The following is a 23,026-nucleotide window of genomic DNA, read 5'->3' on the forward strand; positions in this document are numbered from 1 at the left end:
CCATTTGTCAGGGTGTTGCATGAGCAGATGGTGCATTCTGCATGAGAGATCTGCCAGTTCTTCAGATGTGTAAGAAGCTTTTACAGTTGCCAGCGAATAGGGAATCTGTACCTGTAACAAGCTGGAAACACCACATTTGCATTTCACATGAGTGTGCAAAACAGTCTGTAGCACCCTGTACAACTGCACTGCATGGAAGCAACTGATAAATTCAGTCAGACAATGGAATAATAGCAGTTTCCACAAGTGATGAATTCTCTGCTCCACTGTGCATCTAGCACTCCTTGTTTCTAATTAGAATATTTACAGAGGAATGAAAGACCATTAAAAATGCCAAGGATTTAAAACTATATTAATAATTACTGTGAACACTATTATAATTAAGTCATTTCAACTGCATTACAGCACATTTGGGGGGTGGGGGTTTAACAACGCTCCAGTCTCCGTAGTTTTACACAAATTAAAGAGGCATGATGGTACACTAAGAGAAGCTCTGCTCTGCACTGAACAGACCAAAGCAAATGAAAAAAGAAAAAAAACACACTCTCACAATCTGATACTCCCACTGAATTGGGAGTAAAGTATTATACCAATTTTCATTTGAAAAATGCTCAAACACCTTCATCGATAGTAAGAAAGTGACAGATCTCGTTTGTGTAAAATGCAAGGAAAGACTTTCGGTTGAGCTAAAGGACTTGATATGAAGTCTCGCGAGAACCACTGGGGTGAATACATCCATAGCCGCATGCCCAATCGAATTTTAATTTATAGGGTACACAGATGGGATCATGGATGTAACAAATCCAGGTGGATTTAAAACGCATGACATAATATCCCTCCAGAGGGCCAACTAATAATGTACAGTGAGGGAAAAAAGTATTTGATCCCTTGTTGATTTTGTACGTTTGCCCACTGACAAAGAAATGATCAGTCTATAATTTTAATGGTAGGTGTATTTTAACAGTGAGACAGAATAACAACAAAAAAATCCAGAAAAACACATTTCAAAAAAGTTATAGATTGATTTGCATGTTAATGAGGGAAATAAGTATTTGACCCCTTCGACTTAGTACTTGGTGGCAAAACCCTTGTTGGCAATCACAGAGGTCAGACGTTTCTTGTAGTTGGCCACCAGGTTTGCACACATCTCAGGAGGGATTTTGTCCCACTCCTGTTTGCAGATCATTAAGTCATTAAAGGCTAACTCAAACCTTCAGCTCCCTCCACAGATTTTCTATGGGATTAAGGTCTGGAGACTGGCTAGGCCACTGCAGGACCTTAATGTGCTTCTTCTTGCGCCACTCCTTTGTTGCCTTGGCTGTGTGTTTTGGGTCATTGTCATGCTGGAATACCCATCCACGACCCATTTTCAATGCCCTGGCTGAGGGAAGGAGGTTCTCACCCAAGATTTGACGGTACATGGCCCCGTCCATCGTCCCTTTGATGCGGTGCAATTGTCCTATCCCCTTAGCAGAAAAACACCCCCAAAGCATAATGTTTCCACCTCCATGTTTGACGGTGGGGATGGTGTTCTTGGGGTCATAGGCAGCATTCCTCCTCCTCCAAACACGGCAAGTTGAGTTGATGCCAAAGAGCTCGATTTTGGTCTCATCTAACCACAACACTTTCACCCAGTTCTCCTCTGAATCATTCAGATGTTCATTGGCAAACTTCAGACGGGCCTGTACATGTGCTTTCTTGAGCAGGGGGACCTTGCGGGCGCTGCAGGATTTCAGTCCTTCACGGCGTAGTGTGTTACCAATTGTTTTCTTGGTGACTATGGTCCCAGCTGCCTTGAGATCATTAACAAGATCCTCCCGTGTAGTTCTGGGCTGATTCCTCACCATTCTCACGATCATTGAAACTCCACAAGGTGAGATCTTGCATGGAGCCCCAGACCGAGGGAGACTGACAGTTATTTTATGTTTCTTCCATTTGCGAATAATCGCACCAACTGTCACCTTCTCACCAAGCTGCTTGGCGATGGTCTTGTAGCCCATTCCAGCCCTGTGTAGGTCTACAATATTGTCCCTGACATCCTTGGACAGCTCTTTGGTCTTGGCCATTGTGGAGAGTTTGGAATCTGATTGATTGATTGCTTCTGTGGACAGGTGTCTTTTATACAGGTAACAGACACTTTAACAGAGTGCTCCTAATCTCAGCTTGTTACCTGTATAAAAGACACCTGGGAGCCAGAAATCATGCAAATCAATTTATAACTTTTTGAAATGCATTTTTCTGGATTTTTTTGTTGTTATTCTGTCTCTCACTGTTCAAATACACCTACCATTAAAATTATAGACTGATCATTTCTTTGTCAGTGGACAAACGTACAAAACAGCAGGGGATCAAATACTTTTTTCCCGAACTACCGATAATGTAATAACTTGATACAAAAGTTATTATATTATCAAATGGTTATTAAATTATTAACGGAGTAATTTGCATTTTTTATGTGATAACTTGAACTGATAATGTAATAATATAATCAAATAACTGTATTTAAGTTTTAATGATTGGCTATATAGTGTCACACTTCCATAACACTTTCCCACCAACCTACTGTTGGTTTATGTATCTCGCTACAATGTGTGTGTGTGTGTGTGTGTGTGTGTGTGTGTGTGTGTGTGTACAGTATATACATGGCCATATAGCTGCACAATGTGTGTGTGCATGTGTGTGCGTTGCTAGTTAGGTCTCAAAATCAGTAGTCAGATTCGGTGTATATAGTCAGCTTGGCTCCAGATGGCTCTCCTCCCAGCTAACCCTGATGCCCAACCACTGGAGATGCTCGAGTTCCAGGCCTGTATGAGCTAACACCCTGCCCTGGAACCCGAAGCGAAGAAACGTCCAATGACCAGGATAGATAGGAATATGAAAGTAAGCATGAATTGAGATTTTGAACCTCAACACCCGCAGGAGGAGATTCAGCCTCCTCAGATACAAGATGGGGCGAAAATCACTATATTTTTTGGGCACCAGGAAGTATTTTGAATAAAGCCCTGACTGAGGGCTGAAGGGGGCACTTTGTGAATGGCATGTTGTCCAGCAAGATCTCGGATTGGAGGGCAGAATGTTGGAGAGGGTGCGTCACTGTGGTCCACACCACACCCCGAGAGCGGTGCGGACGGACCTGGAATTGAAGGGAGTAGGCGAGAGCCATAATTTGTAGCACGCAAGAGTCCTTGGTGCAGGAACACCAATTGTTCAGTTGCTACGGAGAGTAGGTGGAAATTAGAGATTGCTGCATGGCTTCAGGCGCAATGCGCAGCCTGCTGGGAGGGCAGCTGAAGAGCTTGAGAGATGCTGGTCACGTTGCCATTTGAAACGCTTCTTCTGACGCAAGTCTCCTGGTGGTCTCGGCCACTGCAAAGAGGGCAGACTCACTGGAGCACGGAGCTGGATGTGAGGATTTATTAATTGATTGTAAATGATGTGCATGTACCTTTTTTATGTACCACACAACAACGCGTACCACATCACCTAGTGATGATTTCTTTCTGTATGGGCTTTCACAGGCTCTAGTCAATAGGTGCATTTACACGGCCATTTCTGATCTGGATCAAATGCATCGGAACATTTGATCACGATCAATGGTGTTGTGTTTACACTGCCATCTGATCAGGATCAACTTTCAGGCGCCACAAGGGTCTTCGCAAGTCCAACCTTCATTATATGCATATATTAAATGAGTCCTTTATAACACGGCTATATCAAAAACTGTTGTATTATCCTGTTTCAAATTATTCTAACAAGTAAAACCAATGCACTTGCATATTTTTCAAAACCAAAGCATTTTAAATACTTATATAAAAAGTTGCAAACATAAAATAAGTTACTTAAATTTAAATATAATTCTATATTTTTTGCTAAGACAAATGAACAAGCCATTTAGTATTAATTTTAACAATATTTTATGTGTAATAGTACGGAAGGGTCTCTTATCTGCTCCACTGATACATGTCTGCCGCCTGCCTTTAAAACACCGCCGCATTAACACGTCAGACCAAACTTCATTATATGTATATATTAAATGAGTCTTTTAGAACACAGAGCTGTATCGAAAGTTATATTTACTCACCCATGCAGTAAAGGTTGTCAAAGACCTGGTGCATCCTCACAATTTCATAGTACAGCTCATCATAGCTGCTGGGCGTGGGAAGGAAGGTGTCTCCATAAGTGATAAACATGTTGAACAAATTCACAACCTGCAATGCACAAGATGACAAAGGGAAAAAACACAATGGAATATAAAAATGTGCAGCACTAATTATTATGGACTATTCAGATGTTTTTTGTGAGGGGAATAGAATGACCCTAACTATGATGACTGACACTTCAAATTTGAGAACAGCTGTAAAATGAATGAGGAAAAATGAGGGATGTTTGATTCACCTGGCAAGGGGCATAGGCTCAGTTTCGGAAAAATTGAATAACCAAGCTGACTGAAGAAATTAAGAATGTAGAGTCCTGACATATAAATAAATCCCCATAGTGGGTTACAGTACACCACACAAAATCAAGCACCAAGAGAGCAGGCATTAACACTGCACTTGCCATCAGGAAGACCTTCAAACAGAAGGCAGATGTTTAAGCCCTGTGTGTTGCAGTGTGGTAAGATAACTGGGCACTTCCTCTATTCATGGGGGCGGGGGGACATAGGGGCTCTATGCATTTCCCATGTAGTTGTTAACTTTCATGGTTGTGAAAGACAAGTCTTACCAACAGCGCCAGCTGGAAGATGTTATGTTTCGTCAACAACAAAGTCTCATTGGAGAGGAGGAATTTCAGCAGGTTGATGAGAGCTTAAAGAAAAAAAAAAGAAAAGAGAAAAAAAAAAACAGGACTGAGCAGGGCAAGTCTGCAACCTGTTTAAAAGGTTCAATGTATAAATGTATATATTTCAGATTGTTCCATTCCTTCCAACCTTAATTTTTTGGAAGGACAGAAATGACCATAACAAATTATAACTAATAAATTAATAATACATTAATTTGGTTGAACCTGTGACATTATGTGACAAACTGAAAGCATAAACATTGTCTTTCAGACACTTTCACAAAATCTGCCCATTAGATTGAATAACATTGACATACAAAATAATCATCACATCTAATTTAGTTCTGATTTAAACCACTACAGCCCATTACATGTTCAGCAAGATCAATGACATAATATAGTAAAGTAATATTAGTAATACCCAAGACATTGAGAGAAATACTATACTACGCTGGAAAATCACAGTATTTTAAGGTGTTAAAAACCTATGCATCTAAAAAATAAAATGTTTAAAGCAAGGCTAAGCATAACTGAGAACTGAGGCATAGGTTCTGATCCAGATACATAGAAACACTCCAGCTTTCTCCTCTCAGCCCCTGCTTTTTTGTAGCAAACTATGAAGAATGTGGAGAAAATGGCCTACAGAGAGCAGTGATTAAATATAACTCTTACAACAGGAATCAACATTTTTCCTCACTCTACAAGCCATATAATTGTGGAACATGATAATAATAATAATTAAAAAAATATATATATATACACTCACCTAAAGGATTATTAGGAACACCATACTAATACTGTGTTTGACCCCCTTTCGCCTTCAGAACTGCCTTAATTCTACGTGGCATTGATTCAACAAGGTGCTGAAAGCATTCTTTAGAAATGTTGGCCCATATTGATAGGATAGCATCTTGCAGTTGATGGAGATTTGTGGGATGCACATCCAGGGCACGAAGCTCCCGTTCCACCACATCCCAAAGATGCTCTATTGGGTTGAGTTCGGGTGACTGTGGGGGCCAGTTTAGTACAGTGAACTCATTGTCATGTTCAAGAAACCAATTTGAAATGATTCGACCTTTGTGACATGGTGCATTATCCTGCTGGAAGTAGCCATCAGAGGATGGGTACATGGTGGTCATAAAGGGATGGACATGGTCAGAAACAATGCTCAGGTAGGCCGTGGCATTTAAACGATGCACTATTGGCACTAAGGGGCCTAAAGTGTGCCAAGAAAACATCCCCCACACCATTACACCACCACCACCAGCCTGCACAGTGGTAACAAGGCATGATGGATCCATGTTCTCATTCTGTTTACGCCAAATTCTGACTCTACCATCTGAATGTCTCAACAGAAATCGAGACTCATCAGACCAGGCAACATTTTTCCAGTCTTCAACTGTCCAATTTTGGTGAGCTTGTGCAAATTGTAGCCTCTTTTTCCTATTTGTAGTGGAGATGAGTGGTACCCGGTGGGGTATTCTGCTGTTGTAGCCCATCCGCCTCAAGGTTGTACGTGTTGTGGCTTCACAAATGCTTTGCTGCATACCTCGGTTGTAACGAGTAGTTATTTCAGTCAAAGTTGCTCTTCTATCAGCTTGAATCAGTCGGCCCATTCTCCTCTGACCTCTAGCATCAACAAGGCATTTTCGCCCACAGGACTGCCGCATACTGGATGTTTTTCCCTTTTCACACCATTCTTTGTAAACCCTAGAAATGGTTGTGCGTGAAAATCCCAGTAACTGAGCAGATTGTGAAATACTCAGACCGGCCCGTCTGGCACCAACAACCATGCCACGCTCAAAATTGCTTAAATCACCTTTCTTTCCCATTCAGACATTCAGTTTGGAGTTCAGGAGATTGTCTTGAACAGGACCACACCCCTAAATGCATTGAAGCAACTGCCATGTGATTGGTTGGTTAGATAATTGCATTAATGAGAAATTGAACAGGTGTTCCTAATAATCCTTTAGGTGAGTGTATATATACACATATACACATACATACACACACACATATAAATACAGTATACATACAACAAATAATTGAAACAAGTGTTTATTTGTGGCGTAATCTCTGTGTCCACTCAATCTGACTACAGTTTTAAGACACAATGCTATACAGTGCGTGTGTTTTTCAAGCACATGAAAGACTGTAGACTGTAGGTGAGGTAGAGATTGCGACTTGAACTTGATTTGCGCTTATGCAGCTAAAACGCCACAGGCATATTTAAAACATACATTTAGGAAAAGTCTAGAACGGGTATGCGCAGTGTATTCAGGAACAGAGATATTCGCGAATCACGCAAAATATTGGAGAGCCACATTCATGTTCTTTATATTGATTGCCCCTATGTCCCCTTCCCCTGAACTATGACTTCACATCTTGTCTGCAATTATTAGCTCACAATCTAGGATGTAGGACTTGTATTAACTATTTTCTTATGCACTTATGTAATTTTGAACTTGAATTATGTTTTGATCTGTAATTGTATGTATTGCACTTTTATAATGCTCTTATCTTTTGTAAGTCTCCCTGGATAAGGGCATCTGCTAAAAAATAAATAATAATAATAATTATTATTATTATTATTATTACATCACTGCGCACAACCTGGAGGGTTGTGGGCTGACACCTGCCAGATGAAATTTAATGTGGACAAGTGTAAGGTATTACATGCAGGCAATACAAATGTCCACTATGATTACACTATGGGAGGAATAGAACTAGATGAAGTAACGCATGAGAAAGACCTTGGAGTTCATGTGGTCTCCTCACTTTCTCCAGCCAAACAATGTGGGGAAGCAATAAAAACGGCAATATGCTAGGGTATATTGTCAAATGTGTAGAATTTAAAACAAGGGCAGTAATGTTCAGACTGTACAATGCACTAGTTAGAGCTCATCTGGATGCTGTGGACAGTTCTAGGCTCCACACTTCAAGAAAGATATCGCTGCTCTAGAGGCAGTTCAGAGGAGAGCAATCAGACTTATTCCAGGTTTGAAGGGAATGTCCTACTGAGAGACTGAGGGAACTGAACCTGTTCACCCTGGAACAGAGAAGACTACAAGGGGACTTGATTCAAGTCTTCAGAATCATGAAGGGCATCGACCACATCAAACAAGAGGATCTTTTCCAGATCAGCAGGGACACACGCACCCGGGGACACAAATGGAAATTGGGCTTCAAGGTATTCAAGACAGAAAACAGGAAACACTTCTTCACACAGAGAGTTGAGAGAATCTGGAACAAACTCCCCAGCGATGTGGTTGAAACTGAAAACTTGGGAATATTAAAACAATAGACTGGATAGGATCCTTGGATCACTTAGTTATTAAATGGACACCAAACGAGCACAATTTGTAAACTTTCTTATGTCCTTATGTTACATGCTGCTAATGGAAAATCTACAGTGTAGCTTTGGAATCAAACTGGATTCATAAGGAAGCATTGAAGACAAAGTAAAGGTTTTCTGTTTCATTTTCAAACAATGCTTTTTCTTACAAGGGCAATGTGAGTAAATTACATCATCATTTGTGAGCAAAACATCAGTTTGCTGCAATTATTATATTTTTAGTTTGCTGATTACAATTTAGTGTTTTTTATAAATATACATTTCATTGATTTACAGATCAAATATTTTAATCGACTGACAGCCCTCATATATATATATGTGTGTGTACACTCACCTAAAGGATTATTAGGAACACCATACTAATACTGTGTTTGACCCCCTTTCGCCTTCAGAACTGCCTTAATTCTACGTGGCATTGATTCAACAAGGTGCTGAAAGCATTCTTTAGAAATGTTGGCCCATATTGATAGCATAGCATCTTGCAGTTGATGGAGATTTGTGGGATGCACATCCAGGGCACGAAGCTCCCGTTCCACCACATCCCAAAGATGCTCTATTGGGTTGAGATCTGGTGACTGTGGGGGCCAGTTTAGTACAGTGAACTCATTGTCATGTTCAAGAAACCAATTTGAAATGATTCGACCTTTGTGACATGGTGCATTATCCTGCTGGAAGTAGCCATCAGAGGATGGGTACATGGTGGTCATAAAGGGATGGACATGGTCAGAAACAATGCTCAGGTAGGCCGTGGCATTTAAACGATGCCCAATTGGCACTAAGGGGCCTAAAGTGTGCCAAGAAAACATCCCCCACACCATTACACCACCAACACCAGCCTGCACAGTGGTAACAAGGCATGATGGATCCATGTTCTCATTCTGTTTACGCCAAATTCTGACTCTACCATCTGAATGTCTCAACAGAAATCGAGACTCATCAGACCAGGCAACATTTATCCAGTCTTTAACTGTCCAATTTTGGTGAGCTTGTGCAAATTGTAGCCTCTTTTTCCTATTTGTAGTGGAGATGAGTGGTATCCGGTGGGGTCTTCTGCTGTTGTAGCCCATCCGCCTCAAGGTTGTACGTGTTGTGGCTTCACAAATGCTTTGCTGCATACCTCGGTTGTAACGAGTGGTTATTTCAGTCAAAGTTGCTCTTCTATCAGCTTGAATCAGTCGGCCCATTCTCCTCTGACCTCTAGCATCAACAAGGCATTTTCGCCCACAGGACTGCCGCATACTGGATGTTTTTCCCTTTTCACACCATTCTTTGTAAACCCTAGAAATGGTTGTGCGTGAAAATCCCAGTAACTGAGCAGATTGTGAAATACTCAGACCGGCCTGTCTGGCACCAACAACCATGCCACGCTCAAAATTGCTTAAATCACCTTTCTTTCCCATTCAGACATTCAGTTTGGAGTTCAGGAGATTGTCTTGACCAGGACCACACCCCTAAATGCATTGAAGCAACTGCCATATGATTGGTTGGTTAGATAATTGCATTAATGAGAAATTGAACAGGTGTTCCTAATAATCCTTTAGGTGAGTGTATGTGTGTGTATATGTGTGTGTGTGTGTGTGTGTGTATATATATATATACATATACACATACATACATACATACATACATACACGCACACACATAAAAATCAGGCATTTAATTGGCATCTTTTAAATTCCATTCTCAATGCCAAAAACCAATCCCGACCAAGACGTTTTTAAAATGTCATCCCGCATTGATCACAAAAAATAGACAACCAAACCCACTCTGCCTTCTTCAGCCCCAAGCTATCCAATCCCATAATATAGCTGAATCAGGTGCAATGAGGAGGAAGTGCATATATCCCATCATCAGGACAAGCGGGATGACGGACCGCTACAAAAATATAATAAGTCATTTTTAGTCCCGTTAGAAAGGAGAAATACTGACAGGCCTCTGATGCTAGACATCATCCGTTTTATCTTTTCTCTACAGAACGGCAATTAAGTGCAGGGTTTTTATGTTTTAATTCAATATCTGCGAAAGGTACTCCTTCATACAGACACTTTCAGATTGCACATCTGCAGAAGAGGCTCAGCATGAGAGCAGGAAGGCAGGTCATTAAGTGCTCCTGAGGGAGATTTATGGTACCCTGGTTCATTTCAGCCTTGGGATTCCCCCAAGCAGGCTACAACAACTCATTATGGGCCAAAGCAAAGACCAGGAGATATCCCACTCGCCTACAGAGTGACACAACTACTGTCAGGGCAGACACTTATGGAGGAGAGTCTACAGCTCAATTAAATCACTGTTGAAACACTAAAGAGAGATGCCGAAATGAATTGCTCATCTTATTTCTCTTAAATCTGTCTGAAAACCAAAATCTTGGTAAATAATTATAATAACGACTGTAAAACCAAATAAACATGTATATATTTATTATCTGAAGTCTGACAAAGGATTTGGTATGGTATGGTAATTTGAAAAAATGTTTATACAATAGTTTGAGAAAATGTATCGGTACATGGAACATGGTACGTGGAATATGTCCCAATACAGATATTTCTGCCAATATCGGCCAATAATATCGGTGCTCCGATACATCTGTCAGGCCCTAGTTATAAACTCTAGGTAACATTTGTACCATTTTCACATTCCTCAAAGCCATCACATCCCCAATACACATTCTTTAGTCAAGGGAGAGGAATAGAGAGACTGATTTGATTTGAATTTAAATTTTATTACCCCAAACCTGACCAATCATAAGTTTGAAAGGAAAGATATTAGAATCTCTTTGTCTAAAACATATATAAACAGAAATTTAAAAAATAGCAATTTGGAGAAGAAACCTAGGAAGATTGGAAGACCCCTGAAGGAATCGGGACCAGAACTTCTCTACCAACAACCTGGAAGCTTGGCAACCAAGTTCAAGTTGACACTATCGAACGTCTGCATAACTGAACCTCAGTAAACCTAGTACATTTTGTGTACTATTCAAGGATTAGTTAAATAATTTACAGTTACATAAAACCTAGTTGTGTATGTGGTCTAAGTTGTAGGAACATTGTACATTAACATTTTTAACCACAATTCAACCTATATCTTGTATAAAACTAAACAGCCTCAAAGTGAATTCATGCAGATCAACCTCACCGCTAATCGGAGTTCTTATTAGTAAGGTATTGTGGTAACTTGCATATCAACCCAGTCTTGTTTTCAGAGGACTGGACCACTGTAAGTTATCTGTAAATGGGGGCACTAGATAGCGGGACTTTATTCAGCAATTATTTCCTCTGATATCAATTCAAGGCAAACAAGCCACACTCCAGTTTAAAGTCCTAGGAAAATCGTAAGCACATGCAAAATAATAAATGAAAAACAATTTGTCCATTGCAACATTTTGGCTGTATCATAACAGATCAGCATCTCCTTTCGCTCATCATTTTTATTACATTATTTACAACACCAAAGATATGAACAAAGTCAGTCTGTTCACCGTTTCATTTTTGGGGGGTTCGAATCATATTAATGTAGAGTAAGACATGAACTAAATTAACTTGGCAACAAAGCTTAAAAAAACGATTACTTACCAAAATCTTAATGATAAACATATAAATTGTCTTATCTTAAAAACCAATGCATACTTCAATGATACATGAACAGTTGGAAAACCTAATACGTTGAGTAAAGCAGAGCAATTTATACAGCTAGGTTTTAACTGGAACAATCTAGATAAAGTATCTTGCTCAAGGGCACAGCAGCAGTGTCCCCAACCTGGGACTGAACCCATGACCTTCCAACCCTCCACCCAGTGTAAGATATTATTTGTTAGAATGTATTTTTCTATGGGAAATATCTTGCTATCTGGTTTGATACAGGAAAAACAACATCTCCCTCTTTTTGCCTAGTTCCTGAGATTCCGAGGGGCCCTGCTAGCAGTTAAACTAGAGACAAGAGTACAAGGACAAACACTCCAAAGAGGCCAAACAGTTAGGTTTCTTACTTCCACATCGAAATATGGTGCAATGTTGGCAGAATGTGATTGGTTAAAGAGAAACCTTATAACAGAAGGAATAGACAAATAGAAAAGAAAAAGAAATAAGACTGGGAAGAGAAGAAGAGAGAGAGAGAGACACACCCGCTGTCGACCTGACCAGACTGACCTAAGCTGCCCTGTGAGGAAAACAGGAGAATAGGGGTAATATCCTATCCTTCCTGTAATCCAGCAGAAGCTTTATATTACTTATGTTCAGTAATATAATCAAATTATATTGGTTTTCTATTTTTGTCACAAATAAATGATTATTGCACATCTGTGACTTGACTGCATCTTCCCTCTAAAAAGAATCTAAAAAAGAGAAACCAATTGACCTATGAGTTTTCTATTTATTTACATTAGCTGAAAAAACAAGCATATGGAATTCTCTTACACCAGGATTACCTTCATAGATTTGAAAATGTAACTATTTTACCTAAATAAATCAATATACTAGATCTCCCAGGGGGCTCAACTGAGAAAAAACGTCCATGCAAAGTAGTAGTTGGTTATAAGCTGCGCCACCCCTATGTCTTACCAAACACCTGTGATCTCTCTAGTGTTAAATGCTCAGACCTGCCAACCCTGGACATTTTTACATCAGCAATATAAGCTAAAGTCACTTAAAACCTGTCAACCAGAAAACAATACACGTTGCATATACACCAATCAGCCATTGGTGCCACAGGACTTGTTTGTCCAGCACATCCCACAGATGCTTGATTGGACTGAGATCTGGGGAATTTGGAGGCCATGTCAACACCTTGAACTCTTGATTCATCAGACCAGGCCAGCTTCTTTCCATTGCTCCGTGGTCCAGTTCTGATGCTCAAGTGCCCATCGTAGTCGCTTTCGGCAGTGGACAGGGGTCAGCATGGGCACCCTGACTGGTCTGCGGCTATGCAGCTCCATACGCAACAAACTGTGATGCACTGTGTGTCCTGACACCTTTCTATCAGAACCAGCATTAACTTTTTCAGCAATCTGAGCTACAGTAGCTCGTCTGTTGGATCAGACCACGCGGGCCAGCCTTCGCTCCCCACATGCATCAATGAGCCTTGGCTGCCCATGACCCTGTCGCCGGTTCACTGCTTTTCCTTCCTTGGACCACTTTTGATAGGTACTGACCACTGCAGACCGGGAACATCCCACAAGAGCTGCAGTTTTGGAGATCCTCTGACCCAGTCGTCTAGCCATTACAATTTGGCCCTTGTCAAAGTCGCTCAGATCCTTACGCTTGAGGACAAAATGTTCACTTGCTGCCTAATATATCCCACCCACTGACAGGTGCCATGATAATGAGATTATCAGTGTTATTCACTTCACCTGTCAGTGGTCATAATGTGTTTAAGAATGAGAAATATGTGGAGACAATAAACTGGTTAAACGATAGTCATCTCTCGCTGATTTAACAGCATTTCCACTAGGGCTCAGCTGCACCTCTGCCTGTGCCCGAATTAGTTTCAGGAGGCACTAGGGCTGGGCGATATGACTTAAAAATGATATCTCGATATTTTTGGAAGTTTGGGCGATACACAATATATACCTCGATATGCCTTGTTTTTCTCCAATCAAGCTACAAAATAAGACCAAAGACATTTAAACAAGTCTTTATTTAATCATTAAATATGCAAAACTAACAAATACTACATGCAGGCTGTCATGGTAAATATATGCAGAATGCAATATATAACAGTGCAAGTGGTGTGTGATTGCTATTACGTATGTTATGTTATGGGATATATATATATATATATATACAGTGAGGGAAAAAAGTATTTGATCCCCTGCTGATTTTGTACGTTTGCCCACAGACAAAGAAATGATCAGTGTATAATTTTAATGGTAGGTGTATTTTAACAGTGAGAGACAGAATAACAACAAAAAAATCCAGAAAAACACATTTCAAAAAAGTTATCAATTGATTTGCATGTTAATGAGGGAAATAAGTATTTGACCACTTCGACTTAGTACTTGGTGGCAAAACCCTTGTTGGCAATCACAGAGTTCAGACGTTTCTTGTAGTTGGCCACCAGGTTTGCACACATCTCAGGAGGGATTTTGTCCCACTCCTCTTTGCAGATCCTCTCCAAGTCATTAAGGTTTCGAGGCTGACGTTTGGCAACTCCCTCCACAGATTTTCTATGGGATTAAGGTCTGGAGACTGGCTAGGCCACTCAGGACCTTAATGTGCTTCTTCTTGAGCCACTCCTTTGTTGCCTTGGCTGTGTTTTTTGGTTCATTGTCATGCTGGAATACTCATCCACAACCCATTTTCAATGCCCTGGCTGAGGGAAGGAGGTTCTCACCCAAGATTTGATGGTACATGGCCCCGTCCATCGTCCCTTTGATGCGGTGCAGTTGTCCTGTCCCCTTAGCAGAAAAAAAACCCCAAAGCATAATGTTTCCACCTCCATGTTTGACGATGGGGATGGTGTTCTTGGGGTCATTCCTCCTCCTCCAAACACGGTGAGTTGAGTTGATGCCAAAGAGCTTGATTTTGGTCTCATCTGACCACAACACTTTCACCCAGTTCTCCTCTGAATCATTCAGATGTTCATTGGCAAACTTCAGACGGGCCTGTACATGTGCTTTCTTGAGCAGGTGGACCTTGCAGGTGCTGCAGGATTTCAGTCCTTCACGGCATAGTGTGTTACCAATTGTTTTCTTGGTGACTATGGTCCCAGCTGCCTTGAGATCATTAACAAGATCCTCCCGTGTAGTTCTGGGCTGATTCCTCACCATTCTCATGATCATTGAAACTCCACGAGGTGAGATCTTGCATGGAGCCCCAGACCGAGGGAGACTGACAGTTATTTTGTGTTTCTTCCATTTGCGAATAATCGCACCAACTGTTGTCACCTTCTCACCAAGCTGCTTGGCGATGGTCTTGTAGCCCATTCCAGCCTTGTGTAGGTCTACAATCTTGTCCCTGACATCCTTGGACAGCTCTTTGGTCTTGGCCATGGTGGAGAGTTTGGAATCTGATTAATTGATTGCTTCTGTGGACAGGTGTCTTTTATACAGGTAACGAGCTGAGATTAGGAGCACTCCCTTTAAGAGAGTGCTCCTATTCTCAGCTCGTTACCTGTATAAAAGACACCTGGGAGCCAGAAATCTTGCTGATTGATAGGGGATCAAATACTTATTTCCCTCATTAACATGCAAATCAATTTATAACTTTTTTGAAATGCGTTTTTCTGTATTTATTTGTTGTTATTCTGTCTCTCACTGTTCAAATACACCTACCATTAAAATTATAGACTGATCATTTCTTTGTCAGTGGGCAAACGTACAAAATCAGCAGGGGATCAAATACTTTTTCCCCCCACTGTGTGTGTGTATATATATATATATACACACACACACACATACATACATATACACATGATTTACTGTCACATAACAATAACACAAGTAATAGTAATCACGCAACACATGCACTGTAAAAAGGTAGAGATTCAGTTATATTTACCACAGTCTCGAATTACTTGGTATTGACTCACGTCACCAGTCTCTGAATCAATTAGGACATTCTTGACATCCACTCGCTGCATTGCTGTGAATGTCCCTACGGCCCTGCTCCCGTACCGGTCCACACACACACGTACACGTACACATTAGATATTCTCTTGTATTGCACTTTTATAATGCTCTTATGTTTTGTAAGTCGCCCTGGATAAGGGCGTCTGCTAAGAAATAAATAATGATAATACAATAATTATCAGTCTTCACATCGAACCCCTTCCAAATTTTTCAATCAGTTGCCACATTCACAGCAAGTGATTAAGTGTTTCATAATGCATGAACATTGAGGTGCTTTATTTAATGTGTAACGAATATACATTCAGCCAATACTGTTAGTGCTCAACTTGCATCCCAGCACCAAAGCTCTGCATTGAACCTGATGTCAGAGCTGCGCGTGCAGTGTAGCCTATTGAGCGACAGAGTGAGGGGCAGGAGGTGGGACCTTGGCTACCAGCCTGGGAGAGTGGCGATATGATATTGTCAATCTTCCATATTTCGAACCTGGATTGGCTCTGCTCAACATTTTAATCAATCTTTTTAATAACGGCAAGTGTGCAGAACTTCAGCCCTATTTTTGTGTATTTTGGTGTTACAATGCGTACCAGCGTACTTTGATGTCAAAATGCGTACATGCTACACAAAATGCATACAGGTTGGGAGGTCTGTATGCTGCATCAGTCCTCTCTACAATGATCAGCTCTGTCAACACAATAATCTCACTTCTTTTAACCCTCAACTTGATCCCGACTACTGTTCCCATACCACCAGTGTTCGATATTCACAATCCAGTTGATTAACGCTGTGTCTACGCAATAGAGAGGTCAGACCAAAATGCAATAAAGTGAGCGTTTTGATTATGAGTTGGAATTAGGCAGGGACCCAAGAGCACTGTACAGACTATAATGATATCCCAGTGGGCCTGGAGGGAGCTGGGTATAAAGCTCTCTTTTTTCTGAAGACTGCATTGCAATAAGGAATAAAGAAACCAAAGATTAGTGCTGGCCATCAAACAGCCGTCTCTCTCTTTGGCCAATTATTTTGTGTGTGTCTCATTTAATTAGAAGTCGGCAAGGCACATAAACAAGGTAAGAAAGTTTAAAATCAACCACTCTGGCTCGTTTTGGTTGCCGAGAAATTATTGATCCAGGGACCTTGTCCCGACATTTCTCGAAGGATTCCAAGGAATTAACTTTAACAACTATTTTCTATCTTAAATGCACTTCCCCTTAATTTCCCCGTTGTGTCCCCTGAGTCCTTGTTTCCTGGCTGAACCTAAAGCAATCCTATAGGATTCTCAGTAAATTTCATGATTTCAGATACTTACATCTGCTCTCAATTTCACAATATAGAGGTTCAGGGATTCTCACCTGTCTATGAGTTTATACCTTTGAGGATAGGAATGACCCAGGTCACTCATCTTTGACCCTATTCAGGGCAGAAAAGCATTTTTTTGTGATGTGGTAGCCAAAAGTGTTAATGAGGTCTGACCATTGAACTGCAGAATGTTAACATGTCCTTGCTTAATATGAGGATTTTGTTGGTCTTTTTAACTTGCTTCTCCACATTTTCCATAGGAAATCATCATCCACATCAGACACCTACATCCACATTGTTTCCTCTTGTAAGTCAATTCTACCCACCTTATATTGGTACGGTACATTCTTGTTGCCTGCATGCAAAACTTTGCCTTTGAGATTCTTAATAAATGTTTTAAAATAAAAAAGCTGAGGCAAAGTAAACCTAATGGGTAACCAAAGTCAATCTTATAGGGCCTGCTGAATGGCTTAATTGATTAAGCCCCAATTTTACTGCAGGCAGACTGCTGGCTTGAATAACTTCAGACCATTTCCATTCAATCAGAAAAAGGGTTTTATCTTGAAACTCGGTAGATTGATGGAGAAAATCATAGCATCATATTCCGCTTTCCACACCATGGATTAAAACATGAATCGTATTTATCATTATTTTTAGGGTGGTTTACAAATAACACGGGGATAATTAGTATTGAACTAATGATCTGACCAAAAGTAGATCATAGTAATGATTCCATCTTGAAAGGGCAAATCTGCATCATGTAGATGGTACCCATTTTTAATAGGGCTGTATATCTAAGTTTAATTGACTAACCCAGAGTTAAATTGGTAATTTAACCGTTTACACATGCAAATTTATGTTTCAGTAATTTTACATTTGTATATTGTACTTGCATTATTTTATGACACACATCATCGAGGATAATCTGTTTAATTTGCACTTTGTGTCTCGGGGGGCAGAGGCACATTTTCCACTGAAATACTGTTATAAGTACATAAGTATAAGTAAATTATAAGTACATTACAAATGTATACTACATTTAGCTGAAGTTTAGCTACCAATAACATTGTATGGTTCATAGCAAAAGCATATTGTTTATAAGCTACATGTAAAAATCTCTCCCTCTCTCTGTCCTCTGCGCTCTCAGCTGTGGCTCTGGTGCAGCACATAATCCGACACCTGTCTTATCATCTGAGGGTTCCAGGGCTGACAGAGGGTCCTTTGGATTGGCTAGATATTCGTAGAATCACAGTCTGTAATTGGGTTACAAAATAGAAGATCTCTAGGGCTGATGACAGACCATAGTAACATTCTGTCTATTGGTCAATACCATGGCCATGTTCTGCAGTTGTGCATTTGATTGCAAACACCAGGAAACACACAATGTAAACAAACCGCACATGGTTCTTTTCAGACGAATCTCAGATATGCAGTACAAAAAAAACACGCATGTCTCTATCACAAATCGTTTCCCCATAAATTAATACTTAGTCATACATGCCCCAATTTTGTGCGCATCCGCTCATTTCAAGTTCATAGGGTTAAAAGGACGATGTGTCGCTTAAAAAAAATAGTGTAACAAACGTGTGCTTTCAGTTGTTGTTTGTGTATGCTCCATGGCAAGAACTAAGTTCGCTATTCATTAAAAAAAAAAAAACAAACTTAAATGCTTCCTCTCCTATCATAAAAATTCTAAATTATTTTACAAAACCTAAAATAGCCTAAAATGATCAAATGTATTTTCCTGTTTAATGGGTCATTCTACAGGAATTGGAAAAACTGGAGTTCCAAATATTATTTTTAATTGATGTAATTTTTTTTCATTGAAACAATCTGAATGAAGTATTTAAATATCTTATCTGTATGGGAATGTACTTGGCCAAGCTGAATTTTTAATATTTTAATATATTTGGGGGTTTTCATTTTTTCAAACTAATAATTTGTCATTATCGAAACACTAATAAAATACATAACATATTGATTAAATATTATATTACATATTAATCCAAAATAATTCATATTTAAAAGAAAAACAGATTATTAGTTTATATTTACTTTTAAAATCAAACAAATATATTTTTTGCAAGTGCATGAGGTTTTGTATTGACATTTTTGGATCGCAAGGTAAGTAAACAGTGAAAAAACATATGAAACTTCCATATTATTTCAGATATGCATCTCTGAACCCCTTGATAGTGTAACCCTCACCCCTGATACACCCATGAGCCTCGGTTTGATTTGTTAAAATAGGCTTTGTTACGGTGATGACGCTGTAGTTACGGTAAGGACAGATTGTTACGATAATGACATTTAAAGATTTAAGAATGGATTTAAAGCATTATTTAACAGACAAATAACTTCACAGCTTCTCAAAAACTTTTTTATTGTAAATTTGTACTTTAGAATATCATAAAAATTACTGCTTTTTAACTTTCTAAAAAAACAAGTTGTTACAGTTATGACAATTTATAGCATTTTTAGGATTGTATAAAAAATTGAGGCCTACACATCCTGATCTCTTTTAATTTTGAAGACAGAAACCATAAAGTAATTGATATCTACATAAGTTTTTTATTAAATACGTTTGTCTATAATAAAACTACTTATTAAAATTATATTTCCATATTTCAGAGTTACTCCAAAAAATTTATTCATTTTGATAAAGCAGTACAGGAGTTGGACATGGGGACAATTGACATTTGTAGTTGTAAACACCAAAATTGCATGAAAACTAAAACAAATATTTGATCATTTTGAATGATAGCAGCTATGAACTAGGTGTATGCATATCACTATATATATATATATATATATATATATATATATATATATATATATATATATATATAAAACTGCTCAAAAAAATTAAGGGAACATGTAATCATCACAGTATAACACCAAGTCAGGGATATCAATCTGTCCAGTTAGGAAGCCCAAGTGATTGTGAATCAATGTCACCTGTTTTGGTGCAAATGAAAGCGACAACAGGTGCACTGGAGTGGCAACAGCAAGACAACCCCCAAAAAGGGAATGGTTTTGCAGGTGGTGGCCACAGACAATTGCTTTCTCCTTCCTGACTGATTCTTCTCTAGTTTTGCATTTTGCTAGTGTCCTTGTCACTACTGGTAGAATGAGGTGGGACCTACAGCCCATTCAGGTTGCACAGGTAGTCCAGCTCCTTCAGGATGGCACATCCATATGTGCTGTCGCAAGAAGGTTTGCTGTGTCTCCTAGTACTCAAGAGCATGGAGGACATACCAAGAGACGGGCTGTTACACAAGGAGAGCTGGACAGGGCCGTAGAAGGGCATCAACCCAGCAGCAGGACCGGTATCTGCTCCTTTGTGCAAGGAGGAAGAGGAGGAGCACTGCCAGAGCCCTACAAAATGACCTCCAGCTGGCTACTGGTGTGCATGTTTCTGACCAAATTGTCAGAAACAGACTCCATGAGGTTGGCATGAGGGCCCGACGGCCTCTAGTGGGACCTGTGCTCACAGCCCAGCACCATGCAGCTCGATTGGCATTTGCCAGAGAACAACAGAATTGGCCAGTTTGGCGGTAGGTCAGTGATGGTCTGGGGAGGCATATCCTTGGAGGGTCACACAGACCTCCACGTGCTAGCCAGCAGTACCCTGACTGCTGTTAGGTACCGAGATGAAATTCTCAAACCCATCGTCAGACTGGTGCAGTGGGCCCTGGGTTCCTCCTGGTGCAGGACAATGCCCGGCCTCATGTGGCCAGAGTGTGTAGGCAGTTCCTGGATGACATAGGTATTGATGCTATTGACTGCCCCTCACGTTCCCCAAACCTGAATCCAACTGAGAACCTTTGGGACGTTATGTATCGGTGCATCCGACGCCACAAAGTAGCGCCACAAACTGTCCAGTAGTTCACTGATGCCCTGATCCAGATCTGGGAGGAGATCCCCTAGGACACCATCCGCCATCTCATCAGGAGCATGCCCAGACATTGTCAGGAGTGCATACAGGCATGTGGGGGTCATAAACGAGTCACATTATGAGTTGCCATGATGAAATTCACACAAGTTGGAACAACCTGTGATTTCAATTGTTTACTTTGATTTTTGGTGTGAGTTTGAATCCAGCCCTCAAATCTGTTGGTGATTTTGGTTTCCATTGACTGTTGTGACGTAATTATGTTCTCAACGAATGACAAACTGTACAGTAAAGATTTTGATCTTTAATATATTTCGTTCATCGAGATCCAATGTGTGATATAAGTGTTCCCCTGTTCCCCTAATTTTTTTTGAGCAGTGGATATATATATATAAAAATACAAATTTGAGGTGGGGACTACAATTTGTCCTGTTCCTGTAGAATGACCCTAATGTGCTACGAGGACGACTGTAATTACACACGATTAGTGTAGGCTATTTGAGAGAAAAAGCTTTACCCATATAAGTTTTATATGTTTTTCAATATGTTGAAAAATGAGAATCAGAATTTTTTAACTGTCCGCAGTGATACTTGCATTGAGGTTCGTTTAGAGACAGTTGCTATGGAAATGTATTGACGCTACAGCTGTCATCAACCTGATGGACCACTTGACCTTGACCACTGTCTCACACCACAAACTGTTTTAGTTTCTATTGCAGCTGCAGGGTATTAAGCACAAAAAAAACTGATTTTCTCACCGCACAAAAACAAATACAAAAATGTAAAACATGTAATGTCACGGAAAGATACAAATAACAGTCATATAAAACATATAGGCTTATACGCACAACACATAAATCCCCTGGCCGCCGCACACCTCCGCTACTCCCCCTGCATGCAGTTGCACAACTCGCCAACCCCCGTGATGTCTGCACGTCCATCATCAGCGATATGTAATTTTTATTATTGCCCAACCCTACTGTAAGTTACAGATGTAGAAAAAGATGACATGCACTCTTCTTGTCAAGTGGGGTTTAAATGTATACCCATTTTAATTATTATTTTTTTATCCACGTTTACCGTTTAAACTCTTACAGCCCTGATATCTCACTATGCATGCACATACAGTCTGTGCTGTATTAGATGTACATAACATCTCTTCCCTTACCCGACCACAGCTCCCTCCATGTGTAATGTAAACGGACTCTGCACTTCTTCTGGTAGCAGATGAGCTTGTGGACAACCTGGATGCAGCGCCTAGGAGACAACGTCAAGAGAAGCAAGATTAGGGAGGCTCCACCTCACTGGTTCTGAAACATTGTGACTGCATTCAGCAGCCATTGTATGAAAAGAGTGGGAAGCCTCAAGTACTGCAAGGGATGTCAAACTTAGGTCCCAGAGGGCCACAGTGCCTTTTGTTTTTTGTTTCAACAGGAGTACTCAATCACTTAAATACTTTTTCTTCTCAGTGAGGCTCACAAATGATCTTCCCCTAGCCTCCCTTCACAATCAAGAGTCTAATACATGATGTTTGCTCAAGATGCAGTATAACCCACAGCACCTTTCAGAAGCCTGGAGACAAAAACACTGAGGCCTGGTTCTCAGTGCTCTTCCAATTATTATATCAGGATCTCCAGTCTAAATTTCAAACTCACACATGGGATCATGGGCAAATGTATGAGCCCTCTCATGCTGAAGAACTGATTGAAGAATTTACAAACCACGCCAATCAGTGTGTCCCTGGGAATTGGCAGCAATGGCTTGTCGAATGATATCCTTAATCACAGACAGAGATGTCATATGCGTACAATACACATCCTTCCTGTATCCCAATACAGGTAGCATTGTCACATGCCTGTTTAATGTTTGTAATTTAACCTGTAGATTTTTGTTTGCAAGCATACCAAACAATACGTAATTGTATTCCTTGTATAGTACACCTAATGTACACAACTGTATCTAGGGCTGATTTATTTTTTTCTGCCTATAGTCACTTACATGCCCATTATTCCATTTGTGTATCTTCAAAATTTCTGGATGCACGGTTACAGAGAGATTCCTCTATGAGGTGATTGACAGACTTTAAACAACCCTGCCTTAGCACCTCATTACTTTGCTTCAATAGAGTATAGCATGGAAC

The 23,026-nt window shown here is 40.2% G+C and overlaps 1 protein-coding gene across 1 annotated transcript in view; it reads right to left on the reverse strand.

Moving 5' to 3' along the window:
* The window catches only part of armh3 (armadillo like helical domain containing 3), a 114,459-nt gene that overhangs the window by 56,044 nt on the left and 35,389 nt on the right, over nucleotides 1–23,026 (reverse strand). Inside the window, exons 20-22 of the mRNA XM_066692805.1 lie at nucleotides 22,055–22,143; nucleotides 4,723–4,805; nucleotides 4,082–4,208 (exon numbers count right to left, since the gene is read on the reverse strand). Coding sequence (XP_066548902.1) covers nucleotides 4,082–4,208; nucleotides 4,723–4,805; nucleotides 22,055–22,143 — 299 coding nt within the window. The remainder of the gene's footprint in view (nucleotides 1–4,081; nucleotides 4,209–4,722; nucleotides 4,806–22,054; nucleotides 22,144–23,026) is intronic.

Source organism: Amia ocellicauda, chromosome 20 (genome assembly GCF_036373705.1).
Source record: "Amia ocellicauda isolate fAmiCal2 chromosome 20, fAmiCal2.hap1, whole genome shotgun sequence".
In the NCBI taxonomy this organism is placed as follows: Eukaryota; Metazoa; Chordata; class Actinopteri; order Amiiformes; family Amiidae; genus Amia; species Amia ocellicauda.